At 43.3% G+C, this 19,429-nt stretch overlaps 1 protein-coding gene across 6 annotated transcripts in view; it reads left to right on the top strand.

The window, feature by feature from the left end:
- PRKN (parkin RBR E3 ubiquitin protein ligase) overlaps positions 1-19,429 on the top strand; it is a 1,411,643-nt gene that overhangs the window by 1,332,303 nt on the left and 59,911 nt on the right. For all 6 annotated transcript variants that reach the window (XM_054686972.2, XM_001153913.6, XM_054686973.2 and 3 more), the window contains one exon: positions 12,216-12,299. In XM_054686972.2, the coding sequence (XP_054542947.1) occupies positions 12,216-12,299 (84 nt within the window). The remainder of the gene's footprint in view (positions 1-12,215; positions 12,300-19,429) is intronic.

Genomic DNA, 19,429 nt, shown 5'->3' with positions numbered 1-19,429 from the left:
TCTCGACATCCAGATATTCCTTCTCTTCTCTCCTTCTCTGCTGCTCTTCTGCTCATGGAGCCTGGAGTTTATATAGGGACAGGATAGGGGGGCATGACAGGCCAAAAGGCAACATTTGGGTGTGAAAACAGGAATGCCTGTTCCCATTTAGGGCCATGGGTTTCCAGGCTTGAGGGTGTCAGGCCTTTGCTGGGGAACTGCCCTCTTCTACCCAATATTTCCCTGTCTCCTGTCTGTAACCTCCTCATCTCCTCACTGCAACCTGCACCTCCCAGGTTCAACACTGTGCTCCCATGGAACCTCACATCCATCATATGATCAGGACACAGCTGACTGTGAACTCTGTGAGGCCATGAAGAATGGCCAGTGCCTTACCATTCACACACAGTACATGCTTGATGAGTACTTGTGGAATGGAGGGAGCGCTGGGTAGAGCAAGGGAGAGGTGAATTGTGACTCCTCTGAAACTGGAAATTACATACGTTCTGCATCTTTGCGGCCTCCAGCAATGCACAGCATACATTCTGAGTGGAGTTCCTGAGTAGGAACTTTTGGTTGAATGAATGAGCTAAAACAGGGTCTCTAAATGGTGCATACAAGTCACTCGGGGATCCTGGTGAAATGAAAGATTCTGGTCTAGTACTTCTTGGGTGGGGCCTGAAATTCGGGTTTTCTGACATGCTCCTAGGTGATGCTGATGGTGCTAGTCTGGGAACCACATTCTAGGGAACTAACTAGGGCCAGTGCTGTGATGTGAATTTAGTTATCAACATGGATGGGTGTCCCTTCAATTCATGTCTCATGGATGCTCCAACTGACAGTAACTGTTTCAGCCTCCTCTCTATCTGTGACTCTCCTCTCCCCCTAGACTCCAGAAGATTCAGAGCTGCTGTGGTGCTCTGTTAGGAAGACCAAGGGCATGGGTGTCATCTCCTTGAGAAAACTCTCTCATCATTGTGACTCTCCTAGGATTTTGCTGCAAAACCTTTTCCTCCTCCATTGAAAACCATAAACCTTTGAGTGTGTCTCCCTAGCCTCGACTTGCTCTGGGACTTCACTCCCATCCTGCCCCTTCTCTGGCTAGTGTCTTCATTCTCCCTCTTTTCATCATCTTTTGCTGTTTTCAAACTGATTCAGAGCTCTCTGTTGTGAAGCCTTTTCCACCCCATCATGCCTGTGATCTTAGCCTCTGAATCTAGCTGACCATTGAACCATTGGACCAAAATTGTGGCCTCCAAGGTCACTAAAGTACTTTCCCTGGCAGAAAGTCTTAGTTATTCCTCTTGTACGCAGGATTGACCTCTCCATTCTCAGTACTGGGTTTCCTCAGCACTGCGCTGTCCTCTTCTGCTTCTCAGAAGTTGAGGCTTTTCCAGCTACTACTGCTTGTTTATTCTGCAAAGGTTCGATGATTGCCATTATTCTGTTAGGTCCTTGCAACTTCATGATAATCACGTGGAATTAGAAGTGACTTGAATTTGAGGTGACTGCAACCTATCCAAATGGAAATATGCAATAGGCAAAGTGCATCTTAAAAGAGGAGTTGGGAAGGGTGGAATAGATTTTGAGAAGTTGTTAGAAGAGAGGCAGTCAATTAAGCTTGATGTTAGAATGCTCCCTGAAGGGGCAAATGTGAAGGGCAGAAAAACAAATGCCATCTCCACGTGCTCTTACCCACTGACCTCAACCCGCCTGGATCTCTTCTATGGGACCCTTAAGACCTACACAAGAATACTCAATTCAACCCATGATTGTACATTGTATCATGGAGTACACAATTGTCCTTCAGCTCTTTTATTCTTTATAAACATCCACCTTAGCTGTAAGCTACTTGACTCCAGCACCTGGCTTGCCACAAAGAGACACTGATCACCTACTATGTTCTAGCACCTGGATCTTGGGAAGACAAAGATGAATAAGATACAAATCCCATCCCTTTAGAAGAGGAGATAGGTGGAGACAGTTTCATATAGAGGGTGAAACAGTTTAATAGAGGTATGAGTAAGAAACAGTGCTTGGGAAGAAAACACCTTGATCATTTTGGCTGAGGCTGCAGGGGAAAGGGGCCAGAACAGGTATACCTGCAGGGCACCTATGAGACTGCTCAACATACAGTAAAGGGTTAATATATCATTTTGACTGATTGATTGATCATTGAGGAGCTGCAAAACCTCCAAAGACAAAAGTCTGTAAGATGTGCTGGCAGGGTGTCCCCAGACATGTTCAGGCCTCTTTCCAAAGCTGGCCTTGCCCCAAGTTGCCCAGGGCGGGCCCAGGTGTTCAGGGAAAGCATTTCGCCTCCCCTGCTGTGCTAGAGAGCATAAGGATGCCCACAGGCACATGGGACAAATTGGGCTCAAATTGCCATATGGCTTGGATTTCACATTTTTACTGGCGTAGCGTAATCATTTCTACAGAGTCTGGTACCTTGCTGCAGATTGTAAATGATAAGGTCACGAGGATTAGAGACCAGTCAAAAATTATAGAAGACATATGCTGTGCGTTTTACTAATGAATGGCCATATTCAAACATGTTCACTAATTAATGGCAATATTTGAATGGGCCCACTAATGAATGGCGATGTTTGAAAGTGGCATTGAATTTGATACTCTGTGACCAGTGCTCCAGTTCTAGAAGGAGCCAACTGCTCCATAAGGTCTGAGAAATGCTCATTTTAAAGCAAAATTGGGCAGGCCTTGCAGGATGGTAAAGGGAATTCTCAGTTAGATATAGAAATTCGCCCGCCAAGAAGTTTGTTTAGATGAACAGGATGGTGTGAACATATCATTGAACAAGAGTTCCAGCTTGCAACCAGGTCCTACCTTAGCCTTTGGGAACAAGGTAAGCCATGACACAAATGCCAGAGCTGGGGACCTTGGAAGATAAGGACTGTCCCCATAGGAATTGTTTTCAGAAATGGTTAAAGAGAAAGTAAGAAAAGAAGTGGGGGATTAGGGACCGAGAGCATACAGCACTCCCACCCCAGCTTCCCCTGTCCTCTGGTGGACTGCTGCCGTCAGGGCACCTGGCAAGTGTCACTGAGAGCCAAGTCTGCAAAGCTGAGGCTCACGACACAGCCACAAGTGAGGGAAGCTGCCGTTCCCCCATTCACTGTTTCTTTCTCTCTAACCTGGACCTCTAATTTGTTGGCTGTCTGTGTTTAAAGCCACTGAGCTTAAATTCATTACAAATCCTTTCCTGGCAGGCGGGCCAGATTCAGGCCCATCAGAATGAGACGACCGGCTCCATGTGTGTTGAGCTGAGGAAGGTCAGAGTGAGCCTGACCACAGGCCACTCCTGACCCGGCTTTGGCTGTGTAGACAAGACTTAAACGTGGTCAGAGTAATTGCTTTGGCTAGGAACACAACTCTGTGGTGACAAAACATGCATAAAGAAGGTCTTAGCAAAAGTGCTGGGATGTATTTGATATTCTTTTAAAGCAGCTTGACAAAGGCGGTGGTTGAGACCACAGCGTGTTGGGGAAACAGCTTCCACACACCTTGCTGCTAAGCCTGTGACTGACAAGGCTCACAAAAGCAATCAAAATGGAAAGTCCATATGCCCTTGGACCCAGCTATTTCATGTCTAGAAATTTCTGCTACAGATTTCCTTTCACATGTGTGAAATGACCTGAAGAGCAGGACATTCCCTGCAGCTTTGCTTGTCATGGCAAAATATTAGAAGGACCTAAGTGCTGATCGGAGGGGCTGGTGAAATGAACGAAGGCACATCTATCCACTGGAATATTGTGTGGCTGTTCAGGAAGAATGGAGCAGCTCTCCGTGTACTAATAGACAGCCATCTGTAGCATGCATTAAACGAAAAACCAACAAGCAGAGTACAGCACATTATACAATATTTTATAGGGTATTTTTGTTTAAAAATAGCATAAATTGATGATTGAGTGCAGAACATATTTCTGGAACAATACCTATACAAACAAGTGACAGTGATTGTCTCTGGGAAGCTATGTAGCTGACCAAGGAGGAAAGGAGACATTTTTCACAATGTACCTTTTGAATCTGTGCTACCTGCACATATTTTGCATTCAAAGAATACCTACTTTTTAAAAATCCATGACTCTGCAAATGATATTTCAGTAACGCTCTTAAAGAAAAGAAAAAAATAAATGGCCAATACACATTTTATTTTCCCTTTAAGTTATGGTAAAAATCAAAACTATTTTGGAGTAGGAAGTAAATGTAAATGTCTTTGTCCGTAATTATAGACTGGATAGTTAATTCCCAGCAGAACCATTGTCAGGAGGACCACCTTATCATGGATCTTTTAATGTGAGGTGCTGAGGTCAGCCTGTTGAAAGTAAGCTCAGTGGGTCTTTTCTCCTCATTGCATGAACTCATCTTCTCTGAGGAGCCCTAGTTCCGAGACAGGTGGTACTAAAGTTTCCTACTAGACGGTACTCATAGTGAGTGGGTCAGTGCAGACTGCACAACTGAAAGATGGGATGGTTACGTGCACGCGCTTGATGATAGATGTTGGTGTAAGAAAAGGGGATTTTCGGGGATCTTTTCAGAGCTTGCAAGAATGGAAATTAAACCAAAGAAAGTAAGGCCCTGTTCAAAGAGCAAACCTGAAACAAAAATAAGCCTAGGGCTGCAGGGTGTTAGAGGTCACAGTATTTTGTGGGAAACTAATTGGCATTGTTTAATATCCCTGGGGATTAGTACAGAATTTGTGAAAGACAAACGAACGTGGCTACTCTACAGAGCTGTATCCAGCCTCCTGAAAATTCTTTCTTTTTAGCCCTTTGGAGACCACACATAGAACATTGTCTTCGTCTGTTTGCATTTGGAGCTTAGCACAGTTTAAGATTGCCTCACACCATGAGAGTCTGTGATTTTAAGATGTTGTGTACTTGAAAGGAAATAACCTTACTTTCTTCTTTTCAAAATTGTGTTTTAGTGCATTATAATCTAACACCATCTCCGTTCTGTGGCACTGTCTTGTCAGAACGAGTTTTGCATATATCAGCGGCTGGTCACTCATAGGGAGACTTCCTCTCTTGATAGATTCCCTTTACAGAGGCTGGACTTACGTATCTCTGCTGCCATCTTCTGGAAAGCTACACACCAAAAAGAAAAATACTTCATCTATTCCCAAAGAAGTACAAATGTGTGCTTCATGCCTTTGATGTTTGCCTTGACTCTAGTAAGGGGTCCTAAGATGGTATTTGATTCTCTCCTATTCTTTTAACACAGAATTTCAGAGCCGTGGAAGAAAAATAAATGCACATAATAGAATGCTTTTCTAATAGATGCAGCCATGATAGAAAACAGGCACAAAGAAATCTTGGCTTTCATAGACAGATCATTCAACTTTAAGGATCCAAGCCTTATTTTAAGGGTCATTGCTTGTAGGTACCTACTGGCTCTCAACCTGATTGATCAGCAGCCACTGGAATATTCCGATTGCATTAGAAGCTGTTCATTTGCTTCCTTTTCATGCTTCCACAGAGAAAGTACACATACAGCCCCTTTTGAATGTGTTCATTATGGAAATATGGGAAAGCAAACTCAAACATCAATCAAATGACTACTGCACTGACATGATATTGAATGAGAGGCATGATGGGCCATTCACATAGCTCTCTGGTAGTACAGAGCGTCTAAGGGGGCTGACAGTGACTTACCTCAGCATGTATACCAGCAAAGAGAGGCCTCATCCCTTTCCAGACAGCAGTCTTATGTCTTATGAGTAGTTTACAAGTGTGGCATTTCTGGGGAGGTGTCAGTTTTACCCGAGATTCACATAACAGTCATTATTATCAGTATACTGGGAACTGCTTTAATTAACAAGGCGCTTACTACCCTCTTATTTTTCTACAGACTCTTACCACTTGTTAAACATCATAGCCCCATGGAGAAAACTATTTGTTGTGTTGTTGTGTTTACTGTGTACCAGAAACTGTGTTAAATATTCTTTATCTTATTATTTCTTCTTTGTAGATGCAAAAAAGCTCAAGCAAAGAGATGTTGGGATCACACAGATAATAAATGATCCAAGAGGCCTCAGACTCTGGGTCTCTCTACTTCAAAGGGTTCACTTCTAAACACTAATCTACATCTGGTATTTAAACATGTAAAGATCTAGTATACGATTTCACAGATTAAAATGTGCTATTCTTTTATATGTTGCCTAGGGCCAAGATTTTACTCATCCTAAAAGTAAATACTCAACACATATTAGTTGCAAGACAAAAACATGACTTCAGTGTTAAGAATAGTTTAGCTATTATGCAATAGAAAAAAATTGGCTTATTGAATTTAGCCTTTATTAAATTGTTTTTTTTTAATTCTATACCTCCTTTTAGGCATTTAGGATAAGCTGATGACTAGAATTAAGTTAAAAGTGTGGCACCAAGCTCTCAAGCTTGAAAACATACCAAGGAGAATGTATTAGGTGACCGTGTTTATTGTCAAATAAAAGGAAACCACCACACTGTTGGAAGTAGTGAACTTTCTCCTGGTGTTGAATTCTGAGAGGAATTTGCCATATGGCTACCTGGAATTTTATATATATATATATATGGCGAGAGAGAGAGAGAGGTTTGAACTATAATTTTGCAAATAACAGGGAAAGTTTAAATAGTTTTCATTACATCAGTTCTTTTGCAAAAGATTGGAAATAAAGTGACCTTGTTAAATTTTTTCTTTTTCTTTTTTTTTGGAGACAGAGTCTCACCCTGTTGCCCAGGCTGGAGTGCAATGGCACAATCTTGGCTCACTGCAACCTCCGCCTCCAGGGTTCAAACGATTCTCCTGCCTCAGCCTCCCAAGTAGCTGGGATTACAGGTGCCTGCCACCATGCCAGCTAATTTTTGTATTGGTGGTTCACACCTGTAATCCCAGCACTTTGGGAGGCTGAGGCAGGCGGATCACGAGGTCAGGGTTCGAGACCAGCTTGGCCAAGATGGTGAAACCCCGTCTCTATTAAAAATAATTTTTTTCTATAGGAGCTTTATCAGCCAGAGCTTCACCAGAGAGACCAGACCAGCAGGATGCTTATATCAAATATACATACACATACACACATATATGCATATATATGTGTATATCCCTACATATATATACATGCAGGCACACATTGTATCTATATATCTGTGTATACACATATATATGGAGAGATTTACTGGAAGGAAGTGGCTTACACGGTTTCAGGGCTGGGTAGGCACCTCCTAAATCCACAGAGTGGCCATCAGGAAGGGCAGGCTGGAACTCTTGAGCACAGCCTGACGCTGCTGTCCACAGGTGAAATCTCTTCTTCCTCAGGGAAGGCTCAGTTATGCTCTTAGGCCTTTCCACAGATTGAATCAGCTCCCTTCAGGTTATCTAGGATAATCTCTCTTACTTAAAATAAACTGATTATAGATCCTAGTCACATCTACAAGAAAGCTTCACAGAAACACCAAGATTAGTGTCTGCTTGAGTAACTGAGGACCATAGCCTAGCCAAGTTAATACATAAACTCTCGTCACAGGGACTATAATACAGTCCATGTGTTTGATTGCCTTCTAACCAAATCTATAAGGGAATAGACTTTAGAGAGCCAATGAAATAAGTATGTATTATTTTATAATTGTTTAAAGACATTTAAAATTTCTCGAAAAAAAAAAAAACTCTACGGAAATGGATCGCATTTGTTAGATCCACCACAAGAGAAGATAATCCTGAAAATGTATACGGTATAAACAGGACTCCATGTTTCCTGGTATACTAACTTCCATTCGGTTAATGTTGACTCATAAGGTTTGGAGAGGTATTATGCAGCTTAAGGGAGCCTCAGCAAATGTAAGACCATTTTTAAGTAATAGCAAATCCCTGGGTAAATTTCAGCCTTCTACATGGTTGGTTAAAGAAGGATCCAGGCGCCCCAGATATGAGACATGCGGCTCAGCAGAATGGATGTGAAAATGTTGGAGCTAGGTCTGCTTTCTTCCCCGGCAAGCTTTTTCTCTAGAAACAGCTATGCCATGGGAAGTGTTTGCAAACTGGCCCGAACACTGTCTTAAGAAGGAGTTTTGTATCTGCCTAACCCAGAGTTCCCCAGAATTCTGTTCACCATGCCCTTAGCGGCTCAGTACATTTTTCACGGTATTTCTAGGCCAAAAGAAATGCCTAACAGTTGTGGTTATGAAAGATTTTGTACCACATAGCATAGTAAGAATTAATGTCATAACGACTTAATAGTTATCTGAAATGATAATTCACACAAATGGAAGGAAAAATTAGCTTTATTTTATTCTTAAAAATAATCACGTCTTGGCCAGGCACGGTGGCTCATGCCTGTAATCCCCGCACTTTGGGAGGCCAAGGCGGGTGGATCACCTGAGGTCAGGAGTTCAAGGCCAGCCTGACCAACATGGTGAAATCCCGTCTTTACTAAAAATACAAAAATAAGCCGGGCGTGGTGGCAGGCGCCTGTAGTCCCAGCTACTCAGGAGGCTGAGACAGGAGAATTGCTAGAACCCGGGAGGCTAGAACCCGGGTTGCAGTGAGCCAAGATGGTGCCACTGCACTGCAGCCTGGGCAACAGAGCAAGACTCTGTCTCAATAAATAAATAAATAAATAAATAAATCACATCTTTGTTCCAAATGGATGTTTACATGGTATTTGTTTTCTATTCTGGTAACTTCCAAAAGCCCAGCTTTGCAAAGATACAATGTCACCAAAAGGAAAATAGCACAATCTACATTAACACTGGGAACTACCTTGAGTTAATAAATCACATAGTGTTCAACAGCCATGCTGTGTTTTACTTAAAAATCTAGAATATCCCAGGCACCCCTGTGAGTTTGTTACAGTACCGCAGGGCACTCTGGTGTGTAGTGTGAGAACTGAAGGTTGAGAGTCTTGAGTCCTGGATAATGTAATTGAAAACCCAAACATTTTCAAGATCAAATCAGACCTTCTAGACATTTCCCCATTGCACATGAGACAGATTCATGTTACTTAATTGGGAAGGACCACTGCATGATAGATCTAAATTTAAATTATACTTTGAATAGAAGCAAATTAGCCAGTGCATCCCTGTGAAGTCATCACCGGAATATTCCTGCAGCATTTGCTTGCCTTTTGCCATGCTGAAGTGGGGAGGTTTTCATTTGATATGCTCTTCCCTTTCTCTTATTTCTCAATAGTCCATTCTTTGTAGTACTGGTGTGAAAGGGAATTTAATGTCTTTGTGTCAGGAAAGGCCTATTTATTCTGACAAACTGATCAGCCTCCAGGGTGTTCCTCTACCATGAAACTGATTTTATATCTCATCCACGAGCTAATAAGATGTGAACAGTTTTCCCTTTCACACCAACAGATCAGATTTGCTTCTCTAGAAAGCAGTGGGCTGAGACCCCATTGCCAGTTCTCCATGATTGGGCCTCCCGTCCACATTTTTCCAACAAAGTATGTAAGAGCAGAGGAATGAGTGTGAGGCAGACCCAAGTATTAACAGATAAATGTTTTTAAAAATAGGAGAAAATCCTAGAACTCAACTCACTATTCAGTGAATTCGCTTTTAGTTCAGAGAAAATAAGATGTCAGAAGCTGAAACCAGGTAATGTTGGTGATTTGTGTAAGGACATTCTGACGCACACACGCTGTCCCACCAACCTTTAAATAAAGTTTACATTTCACTAAATTTGAGTTCAGTCTCTCTGCTGTGAGAAATAAGAATATAATATGCTAAAAGTGATGGCTTGAAGATCAATTGTGGCATATCTCTGAAGAGATTGTTTCCTTATAAAATGCTTTTCCTTTTTGTTTCTGATGTCCTGAGATTAAAATACTTTTCAGATGAATTTTTAAAACAAGAAATTGGACGTAGGAAAGGAGAAAACTCTGTTCACATGGTGAAGACAACATGAAGGAAAAATAGTGTTGAGTAAAAGCTATTCTTTTTTGAGGCAAGGAGGAATTATGGTATATTTTGGGATAGAGTTGGTTTTATATCCTGGTTTTTATTATTTTTGTTTTTCAATTCAAATCAGTCCTGTCTTAAGCAAAATTAGGCTAAATTCCTAACTTATACTATAAAATATTAGTTTGAGAACTTGTAAGTCTCTGTAAATTTTTGAATCTTCCAGACACTACTTTCAGCATATTATATTCTTATTTATTACTGTATCAGTTATTTATTGCTGTGTAAAAACCACCCTAAACTTTAATGATTTCAAATAACAACAGTCTACTTGGAATATGACCCAGTCACATAGCTGGCAAGTTGGTGCTGGCTGTCTACTAAAAGCTCAGACAGGGCTGTTGTTGCGGCTGAGGCCGCAGCTCTTCTCCATGTGGGGCTCCCGTGGGCTGTTGAGCTTCCTTACTATATGGCAGCTGGGCTTCAAGAGCAAGTGTCCCAACAGGAAATGGAAGCTTCTGGTTTCTTGAGGCCTGGGCCTAGAAAGTGGTACACCATCATTTCTACCATATTCTAGGAGTCAAGAACTCAACACATCTGGCTGTCAGCAGAAGAGACATAAAGCCCACCTCTCAAGGGAAAGAGGATACTGTCAGTTTGCCTCTATGCTCTAAGACCACCACCATCATCCACACACCATACTTGTGGATGGCACTCTCTCCTCTGCTGAAATGCCTTCTCTGAATACAGTTTCTGCTGTGGGAGATGTTGCCCACAACTTATTAAAGAAAATTGCATTGAAAGAAACCAGTTTTCTGGTGAGGAAACTCCTTCCTATGAAATGGAGTAGGGGCAAAATAGTCCCTGTTGTTCTTATCTCCTTAAAGTTTAGAATGCATTGTATGCTGTGGTTGTAGCCACTCAGCATGTGCTATCTCACTACCTCTCCCAGGGGTCATATGAGAAAGCTATCACTGTTATCCTGGCATTTCCGAGGTGGAAACCAAGGCACAGAAACCAAGGTGGCTTTCCCAAGGTGTTTCAGGTGGCAGGGGATGGGATGATGACTCCAGTCTGGTGTGTTCCACTGCTGACCCACAGCTCAACCGTGACAGCAACTTCAGAGCATGGCTGGTGGTGATGAGAATGGGACTTGCTTTCTGGAGAGGTCCATGGATTCCAGACAGATAGCCCTAAACGAGCCTCGCTGGCATTCACTCTTCCAGCTTTCTTCTTTGTAAGATGGCGGGTAGACGGCATTGGTCCCTTGGGCGTCTTCAGTCCCATGGTGAATGCTGCTCATCATCTCTCAGTCCATGTGTCTCTGTCTTAATCTCCTCTTCTTGTAAGGACACCAGTCAGATTGAATAAGGCCTCCCCTAACAACCTCATCTTCCCTTTACCACTTTAAAGACCCTATCTCCAAATACAGTTACTTTCTGAGGTCCTGCTTCCACCTATCCATTATGAGGGGGCACGGTTCAGCCCATAGCCACCCATTTCTTTTTCCATAATAGGCTTTCAATACGAAAGTAAGTCCACTGACATGGGCATATAAATCTTCTGTGAATGCAAACAAATATTGAATGTGAACAAATATTTAAAGGGAATGTCTTGAATGAAGTTTTTTCCTCACATTCTAATACCAATTAAACTTTGTTGTGGGTATTTATTTGCATTACTGTGTGTATTAGTCTGTTCTCACACTGCTATAAGGACATACCCGAGACTGGATAATTTATAAAGGAAAGAGGTTCAATTGACTCACAGTTGCGCAGGGCTGAGTAGGCCTCAGGAAATTCACAATCATGGTGGAAGGGGAAGCAAACACATCCTTCTTCACATGGTGGCAGGAAGAAGAGAAATGAGAGCCGAGCGAAGGGGGAAGCCCATTGTAAAACTGTCAGATCTCGTGAGAACTCACTCACTATCACAAGAATAGCATGGGGGAAATCATCCCCATGATTCAATTACCTCCCACCAGGTGTTTCCCATGACACATGGGGATTATGGGAACTACAATTCAAGATGAGATTTGGGTGGGGACGCAGCCAAACCATATCACTGTGTCTTACACTAGACTGGAAATGTAAGTCTTGAGGGAAGGAAATGTGACCCATCATCTCTGTAGCTGTGCTATGGTGCTTGGAACCCTCTTGAGTAAAGAGTGAAAAATCCCATCAAAATATAACTTGATTTCTCTTTGCAAAAAAAGTAATTTTATACAGAAACTATTGCACAAGCCAGAGGAATGAATATAATGAATTTGGAAAAGGAAAAATGTGTTATTGCCAAATGCAACCTAATGTCCCTAATTAATGGATGTGTGTTCTTTTGCAGTTTGCCTTCTGCCGGGAATGTAAAGAAGCGTACCATGAAGGGGAGTGCAGTGCCCTATTTGAAGCCTCAGGAACAACTACTCAGGTACAGAATGCCCTACTCATTCCTCCAAGCAGGGCTCCGGACACAGTGGGGGACTGGAGCCGTTTCCTGGAGGTCATGGAGAGTTCCATTCTAAAAAAGCAAGAAGCAGACTGGTAGCTGACAGCCATGGGAATGGGGCCCTGGCTTCTCCCAGAATGACTCCCCTCCTTGGGGCACAGTGTAGACTTCCCAGTGGCCATTTGGGGCATGTCCAAAATAGCTTTTCCCTGGGCAGATATGGAACAGGGACAAGGCATGTGAGCATTTTCAAAGGAGTCCTTAGAGGGGAAATAAAACAATTTAACAGTCTCTAAATCAGAGAAATCCATACTAAGTCTACTTCAGTGTTTTTAATGCCCTAGTTTAGAATCTCTGGTGAAAATACCTCTGTGAGTGGCATGTACAGAAAGATCACATTATGTAAGGATATCATTGTCCTTTAGCAGCGTCATGCCCTATGCTAACTGGTGTTTCAGTCCTCATTAAGTAAAGAATGTGTTGGCTGAGCCTCACTCTCTAAGGTGCTATCTCAGTCTTAGGAAAGTGCAAATACATTTTATTTTATTTATTAATTAGGATCAACCAAACCTTCAGGGAAAAAGAGTAAAAACGTCATCACAGTAGATGAATTTGCTCATTATTTTTCTCCCAATGTAGATGTTAACAAGGGTTTAAACACCAAATCTTTGCAGATAAATCCTTTAGTCATTGTACTGATAGGAACCTAGTAAACAGACGTAGAAATCCCGGAATATTTTGATTTTACAATAGAGAATGTTAAAGATCTGAATGCTCTAAAATCAGAGCATGAATAAGTGTATCCCTATATGGAATTCTGCAGATGAGTTTATCCAATATTAGCATAACTAAATAAATAGAACTGGTGAATTTGGGTCTTCTCGTCTGCTCCTAAATTGCCAGCCATGAGCATATGAGTGGATTTAGGACTGAGTTGCCATTTCCATAGCCCAGGCAGCAAATGCTCTTTCTGTTAATTTTATTTTAGCTCAGGGACATTCAAACGCGAGCTTACCAGGTACTGACAGCAAAAGCAATAATGGCCCAGAGACCCCTGCCTCAGGACCGCTGTAATGGAGGCGGGTATACCTGAGGCTCTGGGAAACGGAGTTAGTCTAGCAATTGACATCCATATGCTCTGAGACTGCAAACATGGCAGAGGCTTCCACAAAGTGATACTCTGGCATCTACAGTATTTATTTGGAAACAGTAGCTGTAAGGGAAAGAAGAGCATTACTTAACCTAAAGCCATCCAGGCGCCTGACCCTCCCTCTAATCCCATTCATTCTTCAGTCAAGAGGAACCATCCAGCCTTGGTGTTAAAGATTAAGGTAGCCCAAATTAAATGTTTTTAAATTGTTAAAACCTTAATATTGGATTCAGAAAAATAGGAAAAAGAAAGTTAGAGATGACCTAAACCATAGATGTCCAGCATCGGGGGAACTGTGTCTGCAAACAGTGTCAATTAGCAGACATTAAGTTGAGCATTTGGGTGGGTCAAGCAGCTGCTACACTCTCTAGAAAAATGCATTGAAAAGTATATTTCCCGGCCGGGCGAGGTGGCTTATGCCTGTAATCCCAGCACTTTGGGAGGCCGAGGTGGGCGGATCATGAGGTCAAGAGATTGAGATCAGCCTGGCCAACATGGTGAAACCCCGTCTCTACTAAAAATACAAAAATTAGCTGGTGTGGTGGCGTGCACCTGTAATCCCAGCTATTCAGGAGGCTGAGGCAGGAGAATCGCTTGAACCCGGGAGGTGGAGGTTGCAGTGAGCTGAGATCGCACCACTGCACTCCAGCCTGGTGACAGAGTGAGACTCCATCCGCCCCCCCCCAAAAAAAAGAAAAGAAAAGTGTATTTCCCTTTAGAGGCTCATAGGGGAGCCATGGGGGGAGATTTACTGGAAAATGAATATCGTAATTACAGTAATATGCTAAACCAAAGCTTAGCAACTCTATAGCTTTATATAAAACACTTCCAGGTTTCCCTGGAAAAGTCACAGAAGATGGGTCAGAGTTTGTCAGGACAGCAGGATGGTGTGGTAAAGGACATTCCAGCAGAGGGTGCCACATGGGCAAAGTTGCAGAAGCCAGAACCTCTTCAACCAGACTGTGTCCTCTGTTCCCCTGTGTCTCTAGGCCCAAGATGACATCTGCTGCACAGACATTTAATAGATGGTTTGTTGAGTTATGGCAGCATCTATAAAGAAAGAGACATTATTTCATTTTTTTTGAACCAGGGTCTCACTGTGTTGCCCAGGCTGGAGTGCAGTGGTACGATCTTGGCTCACTGCAGACTCCTTATCCTTGGCTCAGGCAACCCTGCCACCTCAGCCTCCCAAGTAGCTGGAACTGCAGGCACATGCCACCACACCAGGCTACTTTTTGTATTTTTTGTAGAGACAGGGTTTCAGCATGTTTCCCAGGCTGGGGTCTTGAACTCCTGAGCTCAAGCAAGCCTCCCAAAGTACTGAGATGACAGGCGTGAGCCACTGCGCCCCATGAGACATTATTTCATTCATTCAACAAATATGCATTAAACACCCGTAATATGTTAGGCATAGTTCTAGGCCCTCGGGACAAAGAGTAAGACAACTGCTCCCATGGAGTTTCTACGGCTTCAGTAGATGCCACAGAGGATGCACAAGCAACTGACATGATAGGAATTCTGAGGAGGTATAGTTAATCCACATCAGGGTCATCCCAGAAAGAACTCAGGATGAAGCAGCCCTGCAGTTAGACCCCCGCAGGAGATGAGACTCTTCCTGCTTCTAGTTCCTGATCACAGGGCCAGCCTCCAATTCCTCTTATTTGAAAACAAAGCAAACCAACCAGCCAAACTAAAAAGATGTCTGCTGGTGAACAGTTTCCAGACAACGGAAAGCAACTAATTGGGGTCTTTGCTGCCATGTTTTCCTACGTCTCTGATTCGGTCAGGGTCCCTCGGGAGAGAGAAGCCAACCCAGATGGGCACAGGAGGAGATGTTAATGAAAGGGATGACCTGCAGAGGCAGGCTGGGGACACAGGAACCATCATAGGGCTGAGGGCCTCGGAGCGAGCATCACTGGGGAGCCATGACCACCCCAGGCCTGCAGAGGCAGGGGGAGGAAGAGTCCCATGAACCCCATGAGCTGCAGCCATGGAGAAGGGGCCTCATGACAGGAGGTGTCATCATGGAGCATCCAGCGTTGCCTGGAAATAGCCCCACACAGGAAGGGAGTGAGCATGGACATCTTGCCTCCTGCCTCCTGCCATCCGATCTCTTGCTAATGTCTCCCATGGGCCTTACCCCACTGAAGCCAGACACAAGGGATCCTAGGGGCACAGCCCATGGGAGTCAGCCTTCCAGATGCAAAGCAGAGAGGGGGAAGAATACAGAATTACCAGCACCTTCTCTATGAGCGAATTTACCAATCTTCCCAAGTTTCCTTATTTCAACCATAGCTGCTCTTCGATGTGGGAAGGCACGAACCAAACAAGCTATTTCTTCAAATTTCATGACCCAATTCGATTTGATAACAGAATGAAGGGCTTTTATTTTCATAGAGCTGGCTTATTTTCTGTTCCCTACATTTCTCTCAAGCAGCATGGTCTCCAGGAGGATGACCTCTGCAGTTTCATTGACCTGAAATCTTTGAAAGGATGACACTCTACACATCTCACAATAAAAGCCCAATTGCAGCCTCCCTTGGAACTGAAGGCTTTAGATGTGTTCTCACATCTGAATTTTGCTAATAATAACTAAATACCCTCATCAGCCCTCTTCACACTTTCTTTCAATTCCATTCAGTTGCAGGGTTCTTTGCTTTCAGCCATTTGTGACTTGTTTCTGCTGTTGATTGGTTTCTGTTCTTGCACATTACATGCTCCAGCCAGGAGAGCCCATTTCTCTTGAGTCCCAATCAGCTTTTCCTATCAGTTAGACTGTTGGACCTAAAACTTAATGTATTTTTTGATTAATGCAATAATTTTTTTAAAGCAAACTCAAAAATTGGCTTTAAATTGGTTTTAAAATATTGAACAAGCTTTACGTTGAAACTGCTGGGAGTTTGGGAAAGCAGTGACAGAAGATCAATCCATCACAGACTAATGAGAGTCCAGCCCCATTTGCTCTCCTTGTTTTTCCCTGCTTGTTCTCCTCCCCATGTTCCAGTTCCTTCCACATATTCCCCCTGGAGACTTGCTAATAACTACACACTTGCTCTTGCAAGCCACATAAACTGGTTCTAAGTAGTTGATGTTCCTCTCCCTATTCAACAGGAGTGCAGACTGAGACTTCCAGATTTTTAGTGGTGCTCTCTAAAGCCACAGGAGAGATCAATTTCAGTGGCTATACTTTATCTAAGTAGTTGGGGATCAGCAACTGCTCTCTCTAATATATCTACAGTGTCTGAGGGGAATGTGCCCATGCCTGCCTACCAACCATGCCTCCTGCTCAACATTCTAGGCCCAGATCATGTTACCTCCTCCCAGAAGCCATCTGCCCTCCCTACTACATCCTGTAAGCTTTCAGACAACTGTACATTCTGATACATTCGTCACTTGAAATATCGTTTCTCTGTATCTTCACAAAAAGTCTGGGCTTTGTTTTTTTTGTTTGTTTGTTTTTGTTTTGAATTTTTTTTTTTTTTTTTGAGATGGAGTCTCGCTCTTTCACCCAGGCCGGACTGCAATGGCGCTATCTTGGCTCACTGCAAGCTCTGCCTCCCAGGTTCACGCCATTCTCCTGCCTCAGCCTTCCAAGTAGCTGGGACTACAGGCACCTGCTACTGCACCCGGCTAATTTTTTGTATTTTTAGTAGAGACGGGGTTTCACTGTGTTAGCCAGGATGGTCTCAATCTCCTGACCTCATGATCCACCCGCCTTGGCCTCCCAAAGTGCTGAGATTACAGGCATGAGCCATCGCGCCCAGCCTAAAAAGTCTGGGCTTTGTTAGTGGAGGGTTTGTGCCTGTCGCATCCTGTATCCTGCAGTGCCTGGCACAGAGTAGGTGCTCATTAAGTGTTTGTTGAAGGAATGACAAATCCCTCCTTCATCCACACACCTCCCTCCCTACCATGAAGCTGGGTAAGTACAGGAAAAGAATAGACAGTAGCTTCAGGGCTGGATTATGTCTCAGTAATCTTTTGAATCATAAAAGAAAATTAGATTTTCACAGTAAACCTCAGTTCCTTCCATCTGCCTCCTAAATTAGAAAAATAAACCCACCATTTGCTTGGGATAAATATAATAATTTGCTTGGGATATGCACTTGTATCATGCTTGATTACAAAGCACTTTCAAATACACCATCTTATTCTGAGCCTTATCTCAAGTTTTTGTGATAGATTTTGTCCATAGGCAAGGGAGAGGGAGGGAGAGTGGCCACCCAGGGGCATAGAGTTGACAAGCCCCAGACCATTATTTTACCCAGGTCTTTGGGAGCTGCACCAGCCAGCACTGATGACCACTCCAGTCCCAGTGAAGCAGAAATGCGCTTCCATTGTTCTTACTGGTCACTCTGCCTTTTGAAAGAGGGGGATGAGTGGGCTGTTGTTGGCTTGTCAAACACAATACCAGGGATGGCCAACTCAAATGCCAACAGCAACACAACCCTTAAATGAGTGAGGCAGAGTTGAAGCCTGCTTCATGGACCTGTCAATATTTTGATAAGGATGCAAAGATAAATTTCATTTTCTTCTGCTTTTCCTATTAAAACAAACAGAACAACAAAAACACATCAACACAAAAGCCTGCAAGCATAATGACACATAGCCCCATGCCGGGGCGGGCGGGGGTGGTCTGTGGCAAACTGGAGTGGGCATGGCTTGTCGTGGGGTGTTGGGGAGACACCTGCTACACAGCTCCCCAGTTCAGGTCCATGTTTACCTAGCAGAAATGTGAGCCCAATGGTACCAGGCCTTCCAGTGTGATTTTGTGATGTCAGTAGCATAAAATCCATGTGTTTTTGTTAAATATCTTTATTTTTAAATGTTGAGAATTAACATTTTTTAAAATCTTAAACACATCTATAAGTGGAATTTTGGCTGCAACGTTGTGTTACACTTCCTACATTATGTGCCTTTGAACCTCATTTCGACTGTGAATTTCTTATAATTAGTGGAAAGAAGGAAGAAGAAGGATGCTCAGTACACATTTATAAAGCACCTTTTATTACCACGCATAGTACGAGGCATTTTGGATACAACATTAAAGATAGACTTGGTGGGAGGCTGAGGCAGGAAAATCACTTAAAGCTGGGAGGCAGAGGTTGCCACTGCACTCCAGCCCAGGCGACAGTGCAAGACTCTGTCTCAAAAAAAAAAAAAAAAAAAAAAAAGATAGACTTGGACTTTGGACTTGGCCACTGTTCTCATAGGGTTTGTAATCTAGTGAAGTAGAAAAACAGTTTGACAAATAATTAAAATGTTGTATGCTAAGAGGCACGAGAGAGTGTTCAGGATGCTTTGGAAGCATAAAAGTGGGACCTGGCCAGTTCTCCACGGGGTTGGAGGAATTGTTCATTGGAAGAAGTGAAATTTGAGACCTACATGGATGAGCTCTTCAGGCAGGGAAGGAACTTACGGGTGTCCTAAGCAAAGGGACAAGGTGTGCAAAGTTCTGGAGATGAACGTGAATGACATGTTCAGGGAGGTGGAAGACACTCCTTTGATTGTGCCATAAAGCGATGGTGGCTGTAGCCACAGACTAGGCTGGAGATGGAGCCAGGAAATGAAGGGCCTTATCAGTCACAGGCAGGAGCTTGGGATTTAGGGCAGTGAGAAGGCATAAAGATTGATGTCATCAGATGGGTGCTTTTGAAAGATCTCTGGCTGTAATATGAAAAACACTTAGTAGGGAATTGTAATAGTACATGTTTTCCAAGAAGAAAACCCTGAGCTGCTTGAGATTCGAGTGCAGACTGTGTACTGGAGGATGCTGTGGGGAATCGCATGAAGCAGATTGAAGGAAGGCTGAACTGCCGTGCAGTTGCCACAGCAGGTCCTAGAAGGAGCTCTGGAGCTGGATGAGCCTTCTGAGTTGTTGTGCGTGGACACAGAGTGGTCAGGCCTTACATCCCTATGCATAGACCAGGTTTTCGATGTGGGCTTCCCCCAGAAGGAAGAAAGG

This window comes from Pan troglodytes, chromosome 5 (genome assembly GCF_028858775.2).
Source record: "Pan troglodytes isolate AG18354 chromosome 5, NHGRI_mPanTro3-v2.0_pri, whole genome shotgun sequence".
Taxonomy (NCBI): domain Eukaryota; kingdom Metazoa; phylum Chordata; class Mammalia; order Primates; family Hominidae; genus Pan; species Pan troglodytes.
This window is presented reverse-complemented; position numbering and strand designations above follow the sequence as displayed.